Source organism: Siniperca chuatsi, linkage group LG11, assembly GCF_020085105.1.
Source record: "Siniperca chuatsi isolate FFG_IHB_CAS linkage group LG11, ASM2008510v1, whole genome shotgun sequence".
NCBI lineage: Eukaryota > Metazoa > Chordata > Actinopteri > Centrarchiformes > Sinipercidae > Siniperca > Siniperca chuatsi.
In genome coordinates this window covers 15,295,378-15,319,791 of record NC_058052.1, presented here as the reverse complement: position 1 = coordinate 15,319,791, position 24,414 = coordinate 15,295,378, and the positions used below count along the sequence as shown (strand labels likewise).

The 24,414-nt window shown below is 41.1% G+C and overlaps 2 protein-coding genes across 6 annotated transcripts; both read right to left on the bottom strand.

Moving 5' to 3' along the window:
* Positions 1-515: 515 nt before the first annotated feature.
* On the bottom strand, positions 516-14,461 carry slf2 (SMC5-SMC6 complex localization factor 2). 5 transcript variants are annotated; one of them, XM_044213662.1, is made up of 21 exons: positions 14,027-14,461; positions 13,302-13,336; positions 11,709-12,259; positions 11,326-11,574; positions 10,439-10,484; positions 8,451-9,832; positions 8,236-8,315; positions 8,019-8,132; positions 7,758-7,925; positions 6,560-6,665; positions 6,383-6,470; positions 6,144-6,285; positions 5,919-6,006; positions 5,601-5,777; positions 3,958-4,052; positions 3,728-3,815; positions 3,480-3,599; positions 3,245-3,322; positions 2,996-3,082; positions 1,594-1,662; positions 516-1,429 (listed from the first exon to the last, which is right to left on the bottom strand). In XM_044213662.1, exons 1-21 carry the CDS (start codon positions 14,068-14,070, stop codon positions 719-721), a joined length of 4,518 nt encoding a protein of 1,505 aa, XP_044069597.1. In that variant the 5' UTR covers positions 14,071-14,461; the 3' UTR covers positions 516-718. The 5 variants fall into 5 exon arrangements, with proteins under 5 accessions (XP_044069597.1, XP_044069596.1, XP_044069594.1 ...); XM_044213661.1 differs by having other exon boundaries at positions 8,236-8,318; positions 8,451-9,829; positions 14,027-14,458; XM_044213659.1 differs by having other exon boundaries at positions 8,236-8,318; positions 14,027-14,457.
* Positions 14,462-16,450: 1,989 nt separating this feature from the next.
* LOC122884178 (phosphoglycerate mutase 1-like) lies at positions 16,451-20,648 on the bottom strand. The gene is made up of 4 exons (XM_044213658.1): positions 20,355-20,648; positions 19,022-19,296; positions 18,085-18,265; positions 16,451-17,567 (listed from the first exon to the last, which is right to left on the bottom strand). The coding sequence occupies exons 1-4, from the start codon at positions 20,491-20,493 to the stop codon at positions 17,398-17,400; spliced, it is 765 nt and encodes a 254-aa protein (XP_044069593.1). The 5' UTR covers positions 20,494-20,648; the 3' UTR covers positions 16,451-17,397.
* Between the last annotated feature and the right edge of the window lie 3,766 nt (positions 20,649-24,414).

Below are 24,414 nucleotides of genomic sequence, written 5' to 3'. Positions count from 1 at the left end.
AACGGCTGAGAAACCTAATTACAAACTGATGTTTCTAAACTGATAACTTACAGTAAACATGTTGTATAGTCAAGTAGATTTTGAACATTGCGTAAGTGATGTGCCAGTGGGGATCAAGGGAAACACGAATCAGTTCTAACTTCCTGGAAGAAATATATGGGCGTGTTTCCACTTGAGGCTGATTTGCAGCATAATATCATACATACAGTCAGCTTTTCAGTTACTGAGACTAGCTAAAGCAAATCTTGACAGCAATAAATTATGAACCATTTTTGAGAAATTACAAAATTTTAACAAATGAACATAGCTGGGAAAAAAAAATGTAAAAAAAATTTCCCTCCAAATAAACACGCACTCAACTACAGTATGTATGCATCACATACGTACGCATTTTTTACACATTGCACACAACTGAAGTAATTAACATAAGACTTTAACAAGTTTTTTCTCTCCAAAAAGGACATACAATAAATCAATATTTTGTTACTTGTCCAGCACTAACCAAAAAGAAGATAAGGCCTCAGCCCTAGAAAAACTGTGATATCTCTTCAAAAATGGTTTTATTCATAAATATAGAATTAACATTTGTATTATCAATGAAACTTGGGGGTTATGGATGGAGGAGGATAGGCAAATAGTGCAAATTGAGCTTAACATTAAGGCGATGGCTATTAAAGTCATGAAAACAAACATCTCTATGACACTAAATCACATGCTGCTATCTGGTTGTGGTGAGAAGTGTCTCTCGTGTCTTAACCAGATTCTCAGTCTCCACCTCAGTACGTTCTATGTTTCCAGCCTCTATTTGCTCATCCATCACTTTAAACTGCACTTGAGGCTCCACCTCTGGCATCTCTTGGTTCAACTGCCCATGTACCGATTCTGTCGCCTCCTCTATTTCATTTGTGTCATTCATCATATCGTCTCCCTCCATTTCTTCTGGCTTTGTGTCGTCCCCCGTCCTGTTTGTGACATCCATCGTATTGTCTCCCTCCATTTCTTCTGGCTTTGTGTCGTCCCCTGTCCTGTTTGTGACATCCATCGTATTGTCTCCCTCCATTTCTTCTGGCTTTGTGTCGTCCCCTGTCCTGTTTGTGACATCCATCGTATTGTCTCCCTCCATTTCTTCTGGCTTCGTGTCGTCCCCCGTCCTGTTTGTGTCATTCATCGTATCGTCTCCCTCCATTTCTTCTGGCTTCGTGTCGTCCCCCGTCTTGTTTGTGTTAGTCATTGTATAGTCTCCCTCTTCCTTCTCCTCTTCCTCTGCGTTCATTACAACCTCATTCTCCTCAGTTCCACTTGTTTCCTCTTCTTCATCCTCCTCCATCACAGGCCCCTCTCCATCATCATTGTTGTACGTCTTGTGCTCTTCTTGGCTGCTTGTCAATGTATCCACAGGCAGAGGCTGCCAATAATCATACAACTTACCCTAAAAGGAGGAAAATGTAGAATTATAAATCAGAATTATAAAATATTTTGACTTTAATGGAGGACTCTTGAACTGAGCCTATTTTAACTGACTACTGCTTTTATTTTTTAGGAGGATTTTTTTTTAAATAAATTATTCATATAAAGAGTGCGTGGCTACTGTACATGGAGAGGCCTGGTCCTCTGAAGAAGCATCTGCCACTTGGTGTAGATCCTGGCTACTAGGTCCTTTACCTGCAGGGAGAAGAGGAAGGTAGACAATGTTAACGTAACACACTGATTCTAGAGAGCTGGCTCGCATGACTGCATCCTGAAATCAGATCAGCAATGATTTATTAACACCACCGCTATTGACACTGATTATGAAGATGAATCATTTTTACGTGTTTACATTAGTAAATAAAAGTCAGGCCCAGTTTGTGAGAGGATAAACAGGCACCAAAAATATGCTACCATGCAGAGCTACAATGGCATATACAGAAATTAAGTGCTGCGCAAAAACATCTGACTTTGACAGAATAGGGGCAAAACAACTCCATTTAGAGCTGAAACAATTAGCCGATAAACAGAAAATGTATCAGCAACAATTATGATAATCGATTGTTCACCTCATTATTTAAGAAAAAATGCCAAAAACTCCACTGGTTCCAGGTCCTCATGTATGGATATTTGCTGGTTTTCTTAGTCTTCTATGATAGTAAATTGAATATCTTTGGGTTTTACACTGTTTGTCAAACACAACAAGCAATCTAACCTTGGACTTTGGAAAAATGTGACGGGCCATATTTTAGACTAAGCAATTAATCAATCTATTATTTTCAGGTGTGCGAAGCTCTTATGACTTTGTTTTTAATCACCGTTTTACTGAATCTGTTCTTACCTATTGTCTTTGTCTGGTAAATAAAAACAGGCTGGCAAAGCCGGTCAAGGTGAGATGATAGGGGTGCAGCAAGCCCAGCTTCAGGACATTTACTGCAATGTAAAGGCTCAACTGATTTTTAACTGCCCCAGTCACCCAGTTTGATCTCCAGAGTTTGACTTCCTTCTGGACCCACTACAGGATGTTTAAACCAAATGGCGCAACAGTCTCTGTCTTTTCCCTGTAGCCATTACAAGCCAAGATCTGCTAATACAATAAATAGACTTGCACCTTGATCTTTACCTTACCAAGAACAGCACTTTATTTGGCTCTGTAATCCAGGATGGAAGTGTTTCTGTCATTGGCTTAATCTGTTGCTGTTTTTATTTTCAATATACTGGTATACATTTTTAATATTCCTAATATTTTTATTTTTTAATATTTTATACTGCTTTGTTTGTGACAATAGTTTTTTTTTTTTTTTTTTTTTTTACTGTTTATTGTATTCATGTGATTTATGTGTTTAATGCCTGACTGCAAATCAAATTTCCTTCAGAATAATAACAAAGTTGAAGTTCAAATTTGAAAGCATTCAAAAAGCACATATCTCTGTCAATGCTGCACAACCTTTATACTGCATATGGATCTACATCAAAATACACACTGATACATACAAATACCTGAAGTTCTTTTTGCAATCACACTCACCTTGCTCCGGTAAAGACATTTCTCACTCTCTCTGATGTCACACTTAACATGAGTTTCCAGCTCAGAGCACAGAAACAGCAGTTGCTCCTGAGAGCCAGAGGAAAAGGGCAAGGCAGCATTAACACAATCATCGGCAAAAGGATATCACCAACCTCAGACATTAAAAACCCCCATGATATATTAGCTGATTAATATCCAGTGGCCCAACACTTGAGACTAGAAAAAAATGGGAAAAAATGTAAGTCATACCTTTTGTTGAGCTGGGAAGAACTGAAAATTGGAAGCTTCATTTGCCAAGGTCAGAAGGCTATAGCAGAGGTAGTAGGACTGAGACACATGACAAACATTTAGTTAAAATGATGTGAATGTAAGATTCTTTTACTTACACATAAGAAAACTAGATATGAAAAACAGGACAAGAATACTCTAAAATTCATTTTAGGTTGGAACATTTTGAAGTTCAAGGCATTAACCATATGCTCACCTGTTGATCTAGGGTGGCCATGTCCTCTTCCTTATCTTTCTGACTCCTGCTGGAAGTCAGCATGCCTCGGAGAAGGGTGGAGGGTTGCATACGGGATAGGTACAGCCTCAGTTCAGAGAGCTAAGAATGGCAGAGAACAAGGAGGGGAGAACTATAGATTACCGAACCATTGCACTGTGACAGTCTAGATAGTCTAAAGGAAATAAAGGGAACTGTTTCAGTGTCTAACCGAAACATAGACAAATTACCTGAATCTCTTTTTCTGTAGGTCTGTAAGTACAATTTCCGTCTAACAGTTTAGAGATCATAGACAGGCTCAGATGTCGACGCAGTTGCCTATATGAACAAAATTGAATACTTTTGAATGTATACTATTTCAAAAACAATACAATGTCTATATCTAAAAATAATCACTCATTGCGTGGGAAAAATGGAGACAAGCAGACCAGAGATAGAAAAACAAATAAAAAGGACCTACTTTCCACGTGTGTTGTCAGGCAGCAGTTGAACTAGCAGACACATGTTGTGGTGGTCATCTGTCAGATCAGTAAGGGCCAGACAGATTCTGGGCAGCTGAAAACATTTTAGTTAATTATTTTTTTTTTTTATCTAAGTAAAAAAAAATTTAAGTGAGCAGGGTTCACAAACATTTTGGCCAATGGATTTCCATGACTTTAAAGAAATTTTCATTACAAACTTTCCGTGATTTCTGTGTATGCATGAAAAGTATGTATAATAAATTAACCACAATAATTCCCAAGTACATTTGTATAGTAGGAATTGGCAATAATTCAATATTATCTTGTCAACTGTCAGTGGAAATGTATTGTGATGATACGATCATATCACATTACCATTTTATATACATCTGCTGCCAAAATTAATGATTCAAACATGTACTGGTATTCAAGGTTTTGTTTCACACATTGAGTTTTGTGTTATGTTAAGCATAACAGTGGCACACTGCATTGTAAATAATTTGATTATTTTGCATTTCACACATTTGCCATGCAATGGTATATATTTAGATATTGGAAAAATATCCCGATTAATATTGTGATATTCATCTCAACCACATTACCCTGCCCTGTATACTAGGACTGGGTGATGCTGGGTATAACATGCATAACACAACTAAATAAAGAAATATAGGAACAAAAACAACAGGCTGCTATCGGGCAGGGAACAACTGAAACAACTAAAAAACTGGTAACCCTGTACAGTATCATCTGCTGTTGGAGCTTAGTTGGGTACAGCATCAAGTTGTTTGGTGACAGACTGTGGTGGGTCTCCGCACTGTGAGGAGTGGTAGTTGTTTTGCAAACAGCAGCAGCCTGATCAACAAACGAGACTATGTGTTGAACACTGGGGTGTTGATAGGCTATTATATGGGGATCTCATTAAATCATTTCCAGGTGAAGCAAGAGAAAAGAAAGTGCACATGGACAGATGAGAGAGCGAGATAGAGAGATGTATTTCATAACAAATAACTGAAGCCCAAAAGCAAGAAATAATGACTAAAATAACTAAATATCAGTCTGCTCTGCGGAAGCACAGGTTAGCTGAAGACTCAGTGCTTCTCAAACTCTTTCAGTTCACATCGGACCTGCGGTGGACAAATGATAAATCCACAGTCAATCCTCTCACAGCGCTGTCTCCTCCATTCCAAATATTTTCCCCACACAATTCACATTTTGCTTGGTCTTTACAAAACTATGGCATATATAGTCCATAGGTGGCCCACGACCTAGAATGGACGTCACTCCAGGCAAAACAACATACTACTATCCTACTGTGAGTGTAGGCTAAAAGTGGATCGCTTGTGTGCTCTAACATTGAGAGATTTAAAAAAAATACACTGGTCATGTTGAAAAATGATATTCATTGAACCACATTAACCTTTTTTTGTGTCTTTTCTAAAACCTTTTGGGATTTGATATTTTTCCAAAACTTTCCCATGCCAGGAAAAATGCAATTTTCATATTTTCCCAGATTTTTCATACAAATCCTGGGTGAAATATAAAAGCAAAAATGCAAACATGTGCTTTATAATGGTAATTTCTGATTCTCACTATTCCTCTGCAACTTTTGAAAATCAATCCGAGGCATGCACGAACTGACCATGGTGTCCCAGTCCCTGATGTTGTTGACAATTTTGTACTGCAGAGGGTACAGTTCCACACTGGACTGGAGGATAAGCCGTGTGTCCAGGCCCAATCTTCCCACCACAGTTAGCAGCAACAGCAGCTCATCGTCGCTGTACGCCCGTGGACAGAGGCCCATACAGTAAGACAGGTACTGCAGACGAAAACACAGGAGAAACAAACAAGTAGTGAATGATCTGAATGGTGAAGTTGTGCTTTCTCTGCCAAACTCTCTTTCTCACAGACATGACAGCAAACTGTTCCTATCAGACATCTGTTTCCTATTGCGTCTCACCTTCAAGATGTTGTTGCAGTTGTGTTCAGGGAAAGTGCTCTGCTCCTTGTTACTAGAGGGACTCTCACTTTTGATATAGATGTCCTCTCTACACAAACACACAGAAATTCAACTGCATGAAATTAAAAAGGCATCAAATAAACAACTTTCAGTTCACTTCTTAAGCTTTTAAATAAGGAAACAGGAAAATGAGTGAGTAATCCTATAAATAGGAACACTGCTTACAGCAAATCTCCCTCTGTGAATGGAGGCTGCAGATCCTCAAAAGGGAAGAGAGTAACAAACGCAACTCCCATATTCATCAGGACCAGCGCCACATCGGCCAGAGTGGGCACCCACACTTTAAACTGCTGGCTTCCATGTTTCACTGAGGAAGCATACACACAGACAAAAGACATGTTAACATGTCTTAACAATAGTAATGAAATACTAAAAGCTTGTGGGGGAAAAACAAAGACACTGACCTATCTGATAAGCAGCAGTGCAGGCGATGTCACAGAGGGCCTGTAGTATCTTTTCGGATACCATCCTCTCATTATGGACTGACATCATCTGACAAGATCAACAAAGAATTACTACCAAAGTTCAGACATTTGGACAAATATCACCACTGACATGCTACAGGTGTGTATGCGGCCTACCTTGAATAGGAAACGGGTAACCTGAGCTGGACAGGGTGAGCAACTGTCATAAGCTTCCTGGAACAATCCGATATTTACATGCAATCTCAGTTGAGCAGGGCTGGACCTGGCAGAGGGCAGGGAAACATAAGTGGAGAGAGAAAGATTAGAGGAATTATTTATTTAGCCAAACTAAGGGGTCGTACAGATGTCGCGTCTCTTGGACGCACAAATTCATTATTTTCCAATGGAAAACCAAAAGCGGTCCGCATTTGTTGCGACACGCCTGTTCTTTCGGGTACGTCCGCGGCACACCAAGATGGAAAAATCATTTGACAAGAATTAACCAATCAGCTCCACAGGACTTGCTTCATCCTCCATCCAAGGATGTCACAACATCCGGTTGAAAGGTCAGTCAAACAAATCCACAGACATATCCAGTAAAGATACTGTGAAGGATTTACAGTGCTGGTAATCCATTTATCTTTGTTAGGACTTTTTTAGTTAAATTAGTTTAGTCAGTGAGGCTTACTGCTAAATTAGCGCAACTGCTCTGCATGAAATGGTCAAATCATCAGACCGCTGCAGACCACTTGTTATTTTGACTGGTTGCTTAGTAATGGCAGGTGCAACAGTAGTGCAACCTCCCAGCAGCTGGCATTTTTAGACGCGACATCTGAACGGCCCCTAACAGTGTAAAGCTTTGCTAATGGTCAATATCAGCTGCAATGTTCAATACATCCCACAGTATAAAGTGCTGAATGGAACTAACAACATACTGAAGATTCAAAATGTTTAGCCTTACCAGTGGTGAGGCTAAAAATGTAGTTTGTCCTGAGGATAGCCTAAAGGAAAGGCCACAGTGTCATTTAAATCAAAAGCGTACATCCCCTTGTGAGCATCAGTGCTCAGCAAATTTCATTGCAAGAGGAAAGCTGTAGGACTGTCCAAAACAGAAAAAACCTCCTCCATTCGCTGGGAAGCATGAACATGCTGTGCTAATTTGACCATTAGATTTTGATATTACTATATATACAGTATTCATATATTACACTTGACATGGACCAACATTTTGGTCAAGGGGAAATTTTAAGCTGACGTTGGTCCGGGATGAAAGGTCAAGAGTGATCATGGCCCTGGGGACAATGACTAGTCTTCAGTTATCGAGATATGTTGCTCTGAACCTTAATGTGTATACACACACAAACAAAAAACTCACCAAAGAAGCGTTTTCTGTGCTATCCCCTGTGGATTGACCATGCATTGTCTGAGCTGCAGTGTATCATGGTCGAAGATCTGGCCAAATTTCTCCAGGTTGAACACTACTTCTCCTGGAGGCACTTCCCTGATTGCATTGGACATCAACGAGTAGCGCTGCAGGAATTCCCTAAAAAAAAATGCACATCACAGTTAATTACTGTGCAAGGACTGTGTCCCAGTGACAAGGTATAATGTGTCAGCGTGCTTCTGCATGCCGTACTGCTGTTCAGTGGAGATGCCCTCCTCCCGGTTCTCCTCAGCCTCCTCATATTCAGCTATTCTCAACAGGTCCTCTTGACATGCAGTTAGAAGTTGTGTCTCAATCTCTTTAGCTCTGATGGATAAAAATAATGTGGAAAAAGTTAACTCCTCTCATGTGCAGCTAATGTAGTTCAAATTAAAACGGTAACAGAAGTGACATTTTCTTAATACCATACTTTTTATTGGTATTAATTTCCTTCAGCATCTGATCGAGGTTGTTCTTGTAGATGCCTGACTTTGTGGTGGATTGCAATGGCTGCTGTGGGAAACACAACACACAACATTTAACATCCAAACAGATACAAGTTGAGTTTTACTGATCCTTTAGCTCAGAGCTGATCATACATTCAGAACTTATATGTAGAATAAAGACAAGCCATGTGGAGCTTACAGTTATTGACTGGCAGCTGTGATGTCCAGGTGTACTAGGCTCTGAGAAGACTCCCTTCTCCGGTGTATCTGGAGGCTTGGTAACACACTCCATCATCTCCTGCAAGGAAAGCAGCTGCTCCTCCTCACTGCTATGGGAGCTCTGGGTTAGATCCAAATCTAATGCAAAGCTCAGGCCTAGGTCCAGCTCCACATCTATAGGATCCTCTTCATTCACCTGCTTTCTACTCCCTTCACTTGCCTGCCTCTCCAGCAGTGGAGACTGAGAACAATGAGATGTAGAAGTTTGATCTGGTCTCACATTGTTGGGGAGAAGAGATGTGTGCTTCTCATGAGATTTAACACTCTCATCCTTAAGCTGCCTGCCTGAAGAAGAAGTGATGGGACTGTTTTTGAGCTGACCGTCTTTAGAGAAATGGGATCTTAAGTTTTCAAGTTTTACCCACTCTAAAGCTACGGTTGGCAAGGACATTTGTTGGTGACGTGCGGATGACGAAGAAGAGACTTTGGTATCCACTGCATGAGGAGAAGTGGTTACTGTAAAGTTTTGAGTTTTATGACACCGGGATCCAGTAACTGGGGTAGTAGAGCTGGTCACATTGCTGGATGAACAACTATTCTCTGGGGTGGGGGATTTGATTGTTCCCCCATCTTTCTTGGGCTTTGCGGTCTTATGTGAAGGGCTGACTACATAGGTCATGGGATCAGGGGTGAAAAGCTCATCTATATCATTCGAGATTGCAACAGATTTTCGTGGGCGGGCAGTTTTGTTCCGTTCTACTGTGCGACAACTCGGAGAACCTGAATTTGGTTTTGAGGCTGGTTTGGGAGTGCTACTGTCTGACTTTCTGCTCACCTCCACCTCCTGAGGTAAGCTACCAGTGTCCTTCTGGGGAACTTCAGAGGGTAACAAAGAGCTTGATTTATCCCTTTTATCATTTTCCTTGCTTCTTTTCTTCAAACGTTCTTCACCTGGCTTTGAAGGTGACCTTAACTCTATTAACTTCACAGTAGGATTCTGAGTGTAATAGGCTTGCTTTGCCCCCATTGACGGTCGTCTCTTTATACACGGTTTGGGTGACAGTGATGCGCAGGATGACTGGGTGGGTTTAAATGTGGATAACAGTTCCACGCATGTTGACTGGCCAGATGCTGGTTCTGTGCACAGATGGCTATCAGTGGTTTTGGGTGACAGTTCCAAGAGTGAAGAATGCCTCGATGACGGCTGAGACATCAGTGAAGTGCTTAGCGAGTTGCCAACAGTGGGTTTTGGTGTCTGTGCTTTGCCAGAGTTTGCACCCTGAAGACACAGTTTCTTGGCACTGTCGTCACAGTCCTCAAACTCCCTGTGCCTCTTCTGAGATGAGTAATTCAAGTCCACTGCTGGAGACAGAAAAAGACATGAAAAATATATTTTCTTCAGTGTTTACTAATGTCTTCCAATGTCAGGCTTGAGCGGAATTTTGCTATGCTACCATGTAAAAATTCAGATAATTACCCATACAAAGCAATGTGTTACCAAGAGCAATATGTGGCCATGTGGTGTATACTTTGCTACTGAGAAATGTCAATCCAATTTGTTAAGACACACCAGACCAGTTGACAATCCCAGTGCCATTCACATCACATACATGTCAATGATATTTTCACTGTATTCAAACTACAAAATAGAAACAACTTTACAAACTCAACACCTGATGCTTGTTGGCACTGCAGTGACAACAAGATTACATGCCAACAAGGTTAAAGATTACAGCTTTATGAGTAAGAAGTGGACTAGTGGAAAATGGGTTAGTTCAAATCTGCATGTAAGCACTACAAAAACTATTTTGTAGAAGAAAATGATAGCTCTATAAGATAGATGACTTAAGAGCTTATATCTGAATTGTATGTTAATTTTACTAATAACTACCAAAGCAAAAAAAAAATGCACCTTTACAAATCTGTGTATAAATTAAGAAGCGTTGTCAATTACTTTGACAATATTACCTGGAATTAACTTTTCACTTGAAGGTGTTCGTTTATGTTGATGGTCCTAAAAAAAGAAAAAAAGTGACTTCCTTTAGTGAATTTTCAACAGCAGTAATAGAGTTACTATGCATCCCATACTATCAAAAACTGAACTACACCTGGGTCATGTGGTGAATAATTCAAAATAACTAGCTGTTCAATGTTCACACTGGCATGACAACCACTTAAAAAATATCCGTAAACTGACTTTCTAAACAACTGGCAAATGCTAATTAACTTGTCTAAGACTTGCTAGCTTGTGACCAACCAGCTGTAGCCTGATTCCACTGCTAACATCTTCAATAGGTCTGGTGTTTTTTTTTTTTGATGACTGTTCCCTGGTTGGAAAAACCACCAAGCCAGTCAGAGCTTTGTAGGCAGGATTAAAAATGGAGACGTCATCTTTCTGTGACAGAGCCAGAAAAATGGCGACAAGCCTGGATGTGATCAACGCAGCTGTACATCTTAAATAATAAAGACTCTTAAACTGTCATATTTATTCGATCGACATGACAACGATAAATGCTCCTAGCAACTGCTACCACAGCTTCTGTGTTGACTGGCGTTGGCAGGATGGATAGATCCCTCACTACTGACAACATCTCCAAAAGAGAAAACAGCTAACATGAAACAGATATCAGACTGAATTATGGTGAAGTGAAACAAAATGGCAATTCAGTCGGATTATAAAGTTATATCACCTGCATCTTTGTTTTAAAAATTCTATTACCAAGGCTGAGAACAATACTCCATGCTCTCCCAAAGTGAAAAGTACTCTGGCACCAGCCTCACAAGTCTGGACTTGCAGAGTAAGAAAGAGCTCAAACCTGTACTTGATGTTTTATTGCACATTTGATAACCTTTACCTGGCAAGGGGCTACAGGGCTGTGCATGATGGGTAAACTGGAACCACTACTCCTGTCAGAAGACTGGATACTTGAAGAAGGCTGGTAGCCCCACGGGGGCCACTGGTTGTTACCAGGACTCCAGTGCTCTGAGTCTGAGAGGAGCAGCGGGCAAACTTCTTGAGCTGCTCTGGTGCTGAGTGATGGGGTTATAGGGGGCCTGTGGAGCTGGACAGTATGTATGGTACTCCTCACGTCGCTGGATTGAGCCTATTAGAGTAAATGTTAATAGCCACAACAATTCAGCATCACATGACTGCTATAGTACAGGTTACACACAAGACACAAATTTTAAACAAATCTAGGTTTCACTAATGGTCATATTAAAGAAGAGAAAACAATACCTTGTTAGATTCTTGTCTTTGCACCGTTACATTTTTACTTCCTGAGTAAGACAAAGTGGCCTTGGATTCGATCCCTTGATCTCTCCTGATGTGGGAGGACTGGGAGTGGTTGCTTAAATCCTTCATGAATTGATGGGATGCAGGGTGAAAGATTCTGGGAGGCAATGGCTGTGGCCTATTAGCTGCAGTGCCACTGTTAGTTGAGCTGACTGGAACAATCCGTGGGTAGAAAGACCCTGGAGGTTGAGCAGAGTGCTGCAGAGGACCCGGTCTGCCCCTTGGCATGGGATGGGGCCTATTCGCTGAGTAACCAATGTTAGTTGGGCTGCCGGGACCAAACCCTGATGAATAGACTGGTCCCAAAGGATGAGAAGGGTGCCGTGGTGGACCCAGTCTGTCCCGGTGGCACAGCTCAGAGCTTTGAAGTGGCAACATTCTCCTGGGTGGTGGTTGAGGAAGCCGGTTAGGGACCTGAGAGGGCTTCATTGGAGTCTCCTGGAGAAAAGATGTAAACTGGGGTAGGAAGTGCTGCTGCAGTGCGAGGTCCTTCACTAAAGCACAGAAGAAACATTTGTGCATTATGGTCTTCAGTCTCCTAAAATATTTGGTGCCACCGAATGCTCAATGCTATTTTTGTTTTCTTCTTTTCAAAATCAAAGTGACATTCAATGGATTGTTAAGATGTTGTTTATTGTCATTTTGCCATGCAAGGAGCTCTTTACAAGATCTGTTTTTACTTCCTACTTGATAAGTTTTAAGCAGTACAAACAAGCCTTATTTATGGGAGGGTAACCTCTAACCACCACCAAAGCTCTACTGGAGTCTAGAGATTAGTACCAACAAAGACTAACTGAAATTAGTGACTTAAAGAAGGTCAGGCAACATTGCAAATGACAATTACATGATTATAACAATGACCATGACAACATGTCACATCATATCATATCCATCACTGTCCTCTTAACATCAGAACAATGAACACTGGAAGATTTTAACAAAATCATGAATTTTCTAATCCTATACATAGGGGTTTTCAATGCATTTGTTTTTTTTTTAGACTTAATGGATAAACTAATCATTTAACATCATGTACATGGCTCATGTAATATGTACTTCCATGAAGACAACTTACAGCACTTGAGTGAGAAAATGAGACACTGCCAATCCAAATATCGATCCCAACAGAATATATAACTCAACTAACATATACAGTATAGTGACAGGGGTATTTCAGCACCACAGACTAAATATGTCCACTGGCCACAAGGGCAAGTCAAATAAAAAAGTCACGTATTTGCAATATTTTAACATGTATTCAACAGCAGCACACACTACTGCCTCAAAAACTACAACATTGAATCAACACCCCTCCAAAACAGTTTTAACAAAAACTGAACATTATAACTTTTGTGAAGGTAGGACTTATAGCAGGGTTGTTGCATTAGACTGCATTTTATTTTTTAGCTTTAGGTACCCAATAAGAACAACTAACATAGCTATGTTTAAAAACTGATTGTTTACCAGACAATGTTGCTCCCTCCCTTACTACACAGTAAGTTAAAGATAGTTGCAGGATCTGACACTTTGACCCACCTTTACTCTTTGGGGAAAAGTATTCTGAAAGTGTTCTGCAAGGAAGCCAGAGAGGAGAAACTGGTCATGTTTCGATAATCAAAATTAGTTTTGTCACCAAGACGACAATAATGGAACTTAGCAGTGCAGTTTTCAAATAAGAAGATAAAGAACCAAACTGTTGCAGAACCGACGAAACCTATCAGATGTTGCCCAATCATCGCCGACACAAGGAAAACACCTGCTAGTCAGTTTCTGCTTTGCTAACTTACCAATCACAACATGTTACGTTAAGTGACAAGACAAAACAAAACTTTGATTCGCCGTTATGTCGCTGTGACATTAGCTATATTATTGTTCAGCGGTACCACTACCACAGAAACTCAAACACAAACAAACGTAGCGTTAACAAATGAACACAGCGATAATATTAACAGTGTTTATATGCTAGCAACTAGAAAAATAGCTAGCTAACGCTTGCCACATAACTATAACTTATATAACTACACGCTAGCAAGTAAACTGACATCAAGGACGTGTTTACATAGTTTTAACAACATGGCAGTGTTATTAGTTAGCGTTAAGTAGATAGCGCCTGTCTTCCTCACATTGCCTGGCTAACTTAAAATTAAATATTGACAAGTCGTTGTTTCAGGAAGTGCTCTGTTTAGCTAGCTAGTGCTCTGTTTGCTAACGCGCTTACAACTTAGCAACGGCGTGCAAACAAAGTGCGTAGGTTTTCTTACCTACTGTTGCCTTGATTTTCTGTTGCTCTTCTCATTTTGAGCATTGGGCAGGCTGTCTAAAACCACAGACAGCGACAATATCGGACTCAGAGCTCCAATGCTGAAATTATCTCAACAGTATGATCTTCTCCCGCCTGTAGCCGAATCGACCAACATTATCGACCACGAATTGCATTATGGAACTTGGAGTCCACCAACAGTATTCCAGGTTCTTCTTCTTTGGATTCAACATACTGGATGCTACTATGGCATATTGCAACTCTCTAGTGTCTGTAATTAATTCCCTTTAGATAGTAATTTATATTTTCTTATATAATCCACTAGTGCAGAGCAGCTCGCTGGGGTCTTTACGGATATTTTCACCATGTCCCTCGCCCAAGCAGCTGTGCCAGCATGCTTTAAATCCACCTCCATTGTGCCAGTGCCGAAACACTCTAGTCCAACGTATCTTTTTTGTTTGTTTTTTGGTAAATGCAGTAGCACTCACACCCATTGTTATGAAGTTCTTTGAGCGGTTGGTCCTGGCACACCTAAAGGACTTCCTCCCATCCACACTGGACCCATACCAGTTTGTCTACCGCAGCAATAGGAGCACAGAGGATGCAGTCTCCATGGCACTGCACTCTGTACTCACACACTTGGACAGTAAGAACACTTATGCACGAATGCTGTTTGTTGACTTCAGCTCTGCATCAACACTGTCATCCCTTCCAAGTTAATCACCAAACTTGGAAACCTGGGCATTAACACCTCCATTTGCAATTGGATTATGGACTTCCTGACAAACAGACCTCAGCTTGTTAGGTCAGGCCACAACTGCTCCACTACCATCACCCTCAACACTGGTGTACCACAGGGTTGTGTGCTGAGCCCCTTCCCTACTGCCTACTCCCTCTTCACACTCGACTGCAGGCCTGTGCATGGATCTAACGCCATCATCAAGTTTGCAGACGATACTACGGTGATTGGTCTCATCAGCAACAATGATGAGACGGCCTACAGGGAGGACACATGGTGCTCAGACAATAACTTGCTCCTCCACCTCCAAGACAAAAGAGCTCATTGTGGACTTCAGGAATGAGAGAGGAGGCACACATGACCCCATCCACATTAATGGGATGGCTGTTGAGCGCATCTCCAGCTTCAAGTTCCTGGGGACCCATATTTCGGAGAACCTGTCCTGGACCACCAGCACCTCCTGCCTGGTCAAGAAGGCTCACCAGTGCCTCTTCTTCCTGAGGACACTGAAGAAGAACCAACTGTCCTCAGCTCTCCTGGTGAACTTCTATCACTGCACAGTAGAGAGCATCCTAACCAACTGTCTCACAGTCTGGTATGGGAACTGCTCTGCTGCAGAGCGCAAGGCGCTGGAGCGGGTGGTGAAAACTGCCCAGCACATCACAGGGACTTCACTTCCAGCCATTAAGGGCATCCAGAGGAAACGCTGTCTGCGTCGAACCCACAGGATTCTTAAGGACTCCTCTCATCCCGCTCAGAGACTGTTCTGCCTTCCGGCAGGCGCCTCAGGTGCCTCCGGACAAGGACCAGCAGACTGAGAAACAGCATTTTTCCCAGAGCTGTCTTCCTACTGAACTCTGATTCCACTGTCCCCTCATATACCTGCTATATTGTTTTTGCTACATGTACCACATGTTCATTTGCACTACCGGACTATTTATTTATGCATATACTGCATCATTTGCACTCCAGTACTATGAACTGAATACTGCAGTAACTCATCTACTGCACTGTTAACTATTTCTGTCCATAATTTGCACTACTTAATATTCACTGCACTACTGTTCTGCCCAGTCCAATTCATTTTATTATACATATCCATCAGTACACTTCTGCTTATAGTAATGCCATCTGTATATAATGTCCATAGTACCACTTGTCAAATATTTTCATAATATTGCTCTATCCTGCATTTATGCACATACTTAATATCCTGCACTTGCTTATTGCACTTCTGGTAAGATCTAAACTGCATTTCGTTGCCTTGTACTTGTATTTGTATAATGACAATAAAGTTGAATCTAATCTAATCTACTGTGCAGATGTTCCATCGGTTTTTTATTTTAGTGAAAACAGTTTTTCCAGCTGCTCCCAAGTCTCTGAACAGTTTCTTCCTTTGAAGTGAGTAGTTCTTGCACTGGATGAGGATGTGTCTCACTGTCTCTGAGCATAGACTGTATATAAAAGCCTCACTGTTGCTTGTGCCTGGGCTTGATCTGCTACCACCACTGGGGCCTCCAAATCCTAGCTGACTGTTTTCCTAAAACCACCACTGGTGCTTCATTAGGCTGTGAGGCCAGCTGTGGGCATTTACTGTAGGAACAGGAACTGGAGGCACATAAATACTATGACACCAAGAGGCAAAGACAGACCAAAGGCAATCATACAAAATAACAAAGACAATAGTTAAATTTAGACCTTTTATTTTCGGTTAATCATGCTTCACAACAGTACTGTGAAAATGGGGGACTTAATCCAAATAATGGATTTATCACTTATACAGTGCAATACTGATAGCAATGCAGTGTTTGGCACTGTTACAATTGGAATAAACTTGATGAAGAGAAAAATACAAATTGTCAGACACAATACAGACAGCAACAACATACATAAGGACACTTCACCACTTCATAGACAGAGAAAGTAAGAGAAAAGGACTGTTTAGCTGTCCTAACTGTCTCACGCTGCTCTCAAGAGATTGCAAAATGACATCAGTGGAATGCATCAATGAAATGCTTTAAAAAGTGAGATAGAAAGTAAGTTGTCACCCGTTGCAGTGGCCCCTTTCATGTTAAAAAAAAAGGCCATTGAGTGTAAATGAAATTAATTAAAGTCTTTTTTTAAATTTAATTATAATAGTCTACAATATCCCACTATCCTAAGTCATCCAATTAATAATAATGGTGCATAGGGCAGGTAATGATGAAGTCAGTATGATCAGACAAACAGGTTTAACTTCCTTAGGCTTGATTACCATTTACCCTGACATTCAACATCCCAGCCTAGAACACCAAAGCTAAAGACTTTATCTTTCTTAAAATACATAAATACTATATTTTCTGTTTAAAGTGGCAATGTTTTAATTATGGAAAGGGCTATTATCAGCAATGCTTTTATTCAGTTCAATGCTATCTTCTTAAAAGGTTGTAATATTAATGGACCATTTAAGCAAAAAATATTTACAATCTCTTGAGAGCTGTGTCTCCCCTGGTCCTCCCTGCACTGTGCAAGTAGAGTGAGATGTATTACAATCCAAAATAAATTAGGATTTAGGAAAAAACATTAATCTGAGGCCAGTTGTTAGGGACAACCTACGCTGTCATACACAGAAAGGGCTTTTCTGTTCTTCTTCTCTACTTCTTGGCCTTTCCTTGAGCAGCCACGGCCTCCATGGCTTTGCGTACAGTCTCCTCATCTCCCAGGAACTGCATTGGCTTCAAGGGCTTCAGGTTCTTGTCGAGCTCATAGAGGATGGGGATGCCTGTTGGCAGGTTCAGTTCCATGATGGCTTCATCTGACATTCCTACAGGTGGCAGCACATACAAACAGAACAGTTACGTAAAGAAGTTAATAAATTTAAATTTGTTGTTTTTCATTATAAATATGTTCTCACTGGATCACCACAACTTTTTGTGGTTAAATTCTGTATGCATTCACTATTCTTCCCAAGATTCTTGACAACATAGCATCTTTGTGACAGAGTTTATGTCAATTAAAAATGAAAAATCCCATATTTGTTTTTAAAAAAAACAATAACCAGACCAGTAACAAAACTGAAGGACCTAAACATTGTGACAAAGTGATAAAAAAAAAAAAAGTATTTTAAAGTATAAACATATGTCTGTGTCAAAGTAAAACTCTCATAATGCCACGACATCTCATAAGATTATTTGCACACTGGTCTTTTCCAAAAATCTCAAGTATGGACAGTCCTTGCCTAAAAATATTTGTTTAGGTAATAAACTGTAAAACATTGAGAATACAAGAAAAATACTTTTATTTTCAGCTAACATGAACATTAACTCTATAGTGCCACTCACCTTCCAGGTGCTTAACAATTCCCCTCAGACTGTTTCCATGGGCGGCGATGAGCACCCTCTTCCCCTGTTTGATCTGAGGGGCGATCTGCTCGTTCCAGAAGGGCAGCGCCCGTGCGATGGTGTCCTTAAGGCTCTCGCAGGAAGGAAGCTGGTCGTCAGTCAGGTCTGCATAGCGACGATCCTGCAGGGAAGACAATATGTTAAATACATAACAGACCAGAATAGAAGCAGCAAAAAAAACAAACAAATACCGGATCTCTGTCTTTAATCCTCTTCCATAGAAACTTTTTGTACACTTATATGGGAATAGAGAGGGCCTACATGCTCTGAATATAAATTAATGTCCACATGTATTTGAGTGGGTGAAGAGTAAAGCTGTGTATGGGACCTAAGAGTGTCACTCTAAAAGCAATATGGTGACGTGTTTATTGTCATTTGCAGACATGAAAGAATCAGCTACCTTAATGACATTCTTCTTATAACATTATTAACGTGTTGCTGGTCACTTATCCAGCCAGCTTAGGGTTACTGCATCTTAACTTCTGAATACCTCCGTCTAAGCAGACTTCGGATCAGTTTGTTTCCACCTTGACTGACCTTTGAACTTGAACCTAGCAGACCTCATTCGTGCCAGTCATATATTAACTCACCTTACGCATACTATTGCGTAACAATGTTAGGGCACATGCTACCAAATCGTAAGAGCTGACTGTCCTGTGGACAAAAAGACCGAGACACGTGACCTTTCACTCATTCGTGGTGACACCGCTGATTATAGGGCCTGACTGCAGAGATCAGTTCTACTCATGCCTCTTCTTTGTTATTCCTGTGTGCAGTTAGTTGATCAAGTTGGTCAATATGTACAAAAGTATTTCTTTCCTCACAGGCCAACAAAGCTCCTAGGTTGTGTGTATGTACTGTAGATATCATATCTTACCTTGCTGATGATAGTGTAGTAGTCATGGTCTGGGCCCATGGGGGGAGGAGGGATGTCAAAAGAGCGCCTCCAGATCTTCACCTGAGCCTCTCCGTGCTTGGCAGCCGTCTCTGCCTTGTTTAGCCCTGTCAGGCCTCCGTAGTGGCGCTCATTGAGCCGCCAGGTCCGATGCACTGGCACCCACATCTGGTCAATGCTGTCCAGGACCAGCCACAGTGTCCTGGTGGCCCGCTTCAGCACGGAGGTGTAGCAAATGTCAAACTCAAAGCCGGCATCTGTGAGAGAGAGAGAGACACTGGAGTTTAATGTATTTTGATTGCAACTGTTCCACATGGATACTGTGACTCTTTCTTTCAGCCTTGTTTAGTTAGTTAATTTTCCCACAATGCCTTCTTGGAATAACAAGTCTGCACTTGTTGCATTAAACTTATAAATGACACCATGAAGAGAGTTAAGAAAAGGCAACTGAGTCTCAAACCTAACTGAAAATACAAGATGTTATGTGGCTACATTTAAGGCAACAACTAACGACAACTGCCGATTATTTTCTCGATTCATTAATTCACAGTTTATTCTATGAAATGTTAAAAAGAAATAGTGAAAAACAGCATTTACAATTTCTCATAGCCCAAGGTGGTGTCTTCAATATGCTTGTTTTGAATATATTCAATTTACTTCACATATGACAAAGAAAAACAGCAAATTATCACATCTGAGAAGCTGGAACCAGAATATGTTTGACAGATTTGCTTGAAAAATGACTGAAACGATCAATTATCAAAATAGTTGCTGATTTACTTTCTTTCAATCGACCAATTGATTAATCACCTAATGGTTGCAGCTCTAGATACATTGCAGTCTGGTTTATTGAGGCTACTCTCAGTGTATATATTAGTGGGCCTATATGTCTCTGCTGTGGTTCTCCTCTTCTCCTGCTGAAAAAGAAAGAAAAAGCCAGATGCATGATGTCTGTTTAACAAAACTGACCAGAAAAAATGCAAGTTGCTGTGCAGTGGATTTTTTCTTCTCTTTTTTGCAGGCTGTTCTGGGGTCAAACACCTAGAGGATCACATCATTAAGAAGGGTCCCACATTTTTATGAGAAATTCTATATAAACTCTCCTTTATTATGGCCCTGCAATAGCACTGTACCACTGCAGCCACATAAAGGCATCACTTCTGCACGTTTGCACATCTTCCTGACACGCTCAGGGGGCGGTCTATGGTCTGATGCAGAGGCGATTATGCAATCGTAGCCGTGCATTGGCCTGCAGTATTTCAGAGATATTACAGTGGATGATGGGAGCAAAATGAGTTACTTCCTCCCTCCTCACCTTTCAGGGCCTGTCCACCTCTCTTCGCCTCCTTTTCCCCGGTTTCGCTCAAATCTGCATCAAACCATCCGCAGAAGCGATTCTCCTGGTTCCAGTTGCTCTCTCCGTGGCGAATCAACACTAATTTGTAGGCAGCCATGCTTTATTAGGCCTATAATATACCTGAGTTAAAAGAATACAAATTAGTTAATTAAACAATTTTAAAAAACGGATGCAGAGGATGTTAAATTGAGAACTCCCCACTCCAGAGAGGAAGACAGGTCCACTCGTTGCTGTCACAGGATTTTTATCCCGTGGATTGGTTACTCCCCTACTTCCTGGTTTTCAAATCCAATGAGATTCCGCAAAAGTACGTAGCTTTTTTCTCGACCAATGACAGCGGTGGGCGTCAGCGGCGGGGACTGTTCCCTGACCTTCATACTGCACATTGTACTTAATTGACTTTTCATTGTGTCATCTCTCTCTCTCTCTCTCTCTCTCTCTCTCTCTCTCTCTCTCTCTCTCTCTGTATCTTAATATATAGTGGCTTTTAAAACCGTCTCTTTATCATGATGTTTGGTCCTCAACCTGGGCTTCCTTTTATCGCTTCTCTTTCTGTCCTCATCCAACTGTTGCTTGTCTTCCTTTTCATCTGTAGGTGGTGAACTTGGCCAGTAAAACATTTAATTATAACTGTTGCAAGGAGCAGCACCATGACACTAGTGTAACAGTCATGTAATGTAACATGAAACAGTGTGTTTGCAAGATAGGAGCAAATTTGGAATAAGAAAAGGGGGCAGACATCAACGATGACACATAGACATGTAATTCTGCATGTACAGTATATTTGGATATTTGCATTACTGTTTATTTTACACTGCTGGAAACTCAAAACATGGCTTATAGGAGAGAACTGCTCCATTTCCTCAATCCTCTGTTTCTAACCACCTCATAATAGATGATGATGTTTTTACTACGATGATTGTTTGTTTTTGTTGTTGTTGTTGGTTTGTCTGGGATCATTATGGGCTTTCATATGGTAGTCTGCAAGAACTGCAAGAGAGGGGAAAACAGTTACAGGGGACATTCTCAGCAATTTACGGCCCTTTGTAGCCACTTAGATTTAATTTAAAAGGCTTTTAATGAAATTTAGGGGCATATTTTGTCAAGTCAAATAGACCTTTTTCACAGCAGATATTTTGTCTTGTCTTAGGAAAAGCACATGTGTTACTAATAACATTACAGATGGCTGTGTTCTATTCAGGTGTCCCCGTAAGTCATGACAGTGGGACAGTGAGCCAGCATGAACAATACCAGGAACCTGAAAACAAAGCAGCTAAATGGAATTCTTTTATTATTTATATATATATATATATATATATATATATATATATATATATATATATATATATATATAAATAATAAAAGAATTCCAAGAAATCCACTTGCACAAGTATCCATCAAATGTGGCATATACCAAGGAGATGCTCTGTCCCCACTGCTGTTCTGCATAGGTCTGAACCCCTCAGCCAAATAATCAACAAGACTGGCTATGGATACCGACTCAGGAGCAGGGCCACCATCAGTCACCTCCTCTACATGGATGACATCAAGCTATACGCTAAGAGCGAGCAGGACATCGACTCACTGATCCACACCACCAGGATCTACAGCTCTGACATTGGGATGTCATTCGGGCTTGAGAAGTGCAGTCTAATGGTGACAAAGAGAGGGAAGGTAGTCCACACAGAAGGGGTCTCACTCCCAGAAGGAACAATAGCAGACATTGAGGATGGTTACAAGTACCTTGGAATACCACAGGCAAATGGCAATCTTGAAGAGGCAACAAGGAAGACGGCAACGGCCAAATACCTCCAACGAGTAAGGCAAGTCCTAAGAAGTCAGCTCAATGGCAAGAACAAAGCCCAGGCAATAAACAGCTACGCCCTGCCAGTGATCAGATACCCTGCGGGAATAATAAGATGGCCAAAGGAGGAGATACAGACCACAGACGTTAAGACGCGAAAGCTCCTCACCATGCATGGAGGGTTCCATCCCAAATCCAGCACCCTGAGACTGTACGCTAGCCGTAAGGAAGGCGGCCGTGGACTAGTGAGTGTGAGAGCCACTATCCAGGATGAAACATCCAAGATCCACAAGTACATCCAAGATAAGGCCCCAACAGATGACGTGCTCAGGGAATGTCTCAGGCAATGGAGAACAGAGGAAGACGTGCTGGAGGAAGGACCATCATGGGAGGACAAACCCCTACATGGGATGTACCACCGAACATAACTGAAGTGGCTGATATCAAGAAGTCCTACCAATGGCTAGAGCGGGCTGGATTGAAGGACAGCACAGAGGCACTCATCATGGCTGCACAGGAGCAGGCCCTGAGCACCAGAGCAATAGAGGCCCAGATCTACCGCACCAGACAAGACCCAAGGTGTAGGCTGTGCAAAGAGGCCCCTGAGACAATCCAGCACATAACTGCAGGGTGTAAGATGCTGGCAGGAAAAGCATACATGGAGCGCCATAACCAAGTAGCTGGCATAGTGTACAGGAACATCTGCACTGAGTATGGACTGGAAACCCCGAGGTCAAAGTGGGAAACACCTCCAAAGGTGGTAGAGAATGACCGAGCCAAGATCCTGTGGGACTTCCAGATCCAGACTGACAGAATGGTAATGGCGAACCAGCCTGACATCGTGGTGGTTGACAAACAACAGAGGAAAGCCGTTGTGGTTGATGTGGCGATACCAAGCGATGGCAACATCAGGAAAAAGGAACATGAGAAACTAGAGAAGTACCAAGGGCTCAGAGAAGAGCTGGAGAAGGCCTGGAAGGTGAAGGCAACAGTGGTGCCCGTGGTCATCGGAGCACTCGGGGCAGTGACCCCCAAACTGGAGGAGTGGCTACAGCAGATCCCTGGAAGAACACCAGACATCTCGGTCCAGAAGAGCGCAGTACTGGGAACAGCAAAGATACTGCGCAGAACCCTCAAGCTCCCAGGCCTCTGGACGAGGACAAAGTTTTTTTTTTTTTTTTATATATATGTATTTGTACCTGTGTTTTCCAGATCCTAAACATTGAGCCAAGCTGAAGAAGGAAAATGGGGAAAACACAGTCAAATCAACCGTGTCAGTGTCTCTTAAGGTAAAATTAATTACAAAAAATGTCTTGGCCTTGGTGTGAACTCCAGTTTTTCTCACGTTGCAAGTTGACATTAGATCACTTGAGTGTTTTGCTTCTCACCATGTCAGAGATGATTTATCTAAACTATATTGACACATTACCAAATCTTGTTCAAGCTATTGCACAGTAGCTGTTTCATTACATGGCAAAGCATTACAATTGTTTCTACCTGCTACGCCGTGTCACCATTACACAGAATATACAAGAAACAAGACAGAAGATAGATTTATTGATCATTTTAAAACACAGAGTTGTATAACAAGATTTTGGTTGACGGTGCCTTTATGCTACTCAAAAACAAATGTTATGTTCAAAAATAATATACATTAGATTAGTTAATATATAATAAGTCATATCTGCTGCATAGATTTTTTTTAACAATAACTTATAATTTGTGCCAGTGCCTTCATCTGACATAATGGCATTATAGCTACATTCTATATTGTTTTGGCCTATATAGTATATTTGAAAAGAGTCTGCTAATGGATTTCTGCTGTTCAGCTGCTGTCTAAAAGATACAGTGTCAGTTTTGGTTCTGAACATTTGATCTGTTTCATTCAGGCCAGGTGACAGAGAAGATTGCACTGAGCACTGTACTGTTTTATTATTATATTTATTATGTTATTGATTATCATATTAAAACCACTGGCAGAGGAACATGTATTTAACTTATATGTAACATCCCTGTCTTTTCCACAGGCTCATGAAAGATAATAAAGAGTCTATCATAGCGCCTGGAATTACATGGCTACTACTACTTTAGGCTACATCCTGTTAAATCAATGAACCAAATTGGAAATAGTCAAATTCATATTTTTGTGAAGTCCTATTACACCTCCTAGTGGGTAAATTAAATCATTGTTTGCAATCTTCACAGTGAAATTCT

What these genes read in the sequence shown, in the direction of transcription:
- slf2 (XM_044213659.1), bottom strand. Translation starts at nt 14,070, where the DNA reads ATGCTCAAAATGAGAAGAGCAACAGAAAATCAAGGCAACAGTAG. An exon ending in GAAATTAATACCAATAAAAA is followed by an intron (nt 8,133 to 8,235) that starts GTATGGTATTAA and finishes TTTATCCATCAG; the next exon opens with AGCTAAAGAGATTGAGACAC. An exon ending in ACTGCAACAACATCTTGAAG is followed by an intron (nt 5,778 to 5,918) that starts GTGAGACGCAAT and finishes TTTCGTCTGCAG; the next exon opens with TACCTGTCTTACTGTATGGG.
- LOC122884178 (XM_044213658.1), bottom strand. Translation starts at nt 20,493, where the DNA reads ATGGCTGCCTACAAATTAGTGTTGATTCGCCACGGAGAGAGCAACTGG. An exon ending in AGGTGGACAGGCCCTGAAAG is followed by an intron (nt 19,297 to 20,354) that starts GTGAGGAGGGAG and finishes TCTCTCTCACAG; the next exon opens with ATGCCGGCTTTGAGTTTGAC. An exon ending in AATTGTTAAGCACCTGGAAG is followed by an intron (nt 17,568 to 18,084) that starts GTGAGTGGCACT and finishes TGCCACCTGTAG; the next exon opens with GAATGTCAGATGAAGCCATC.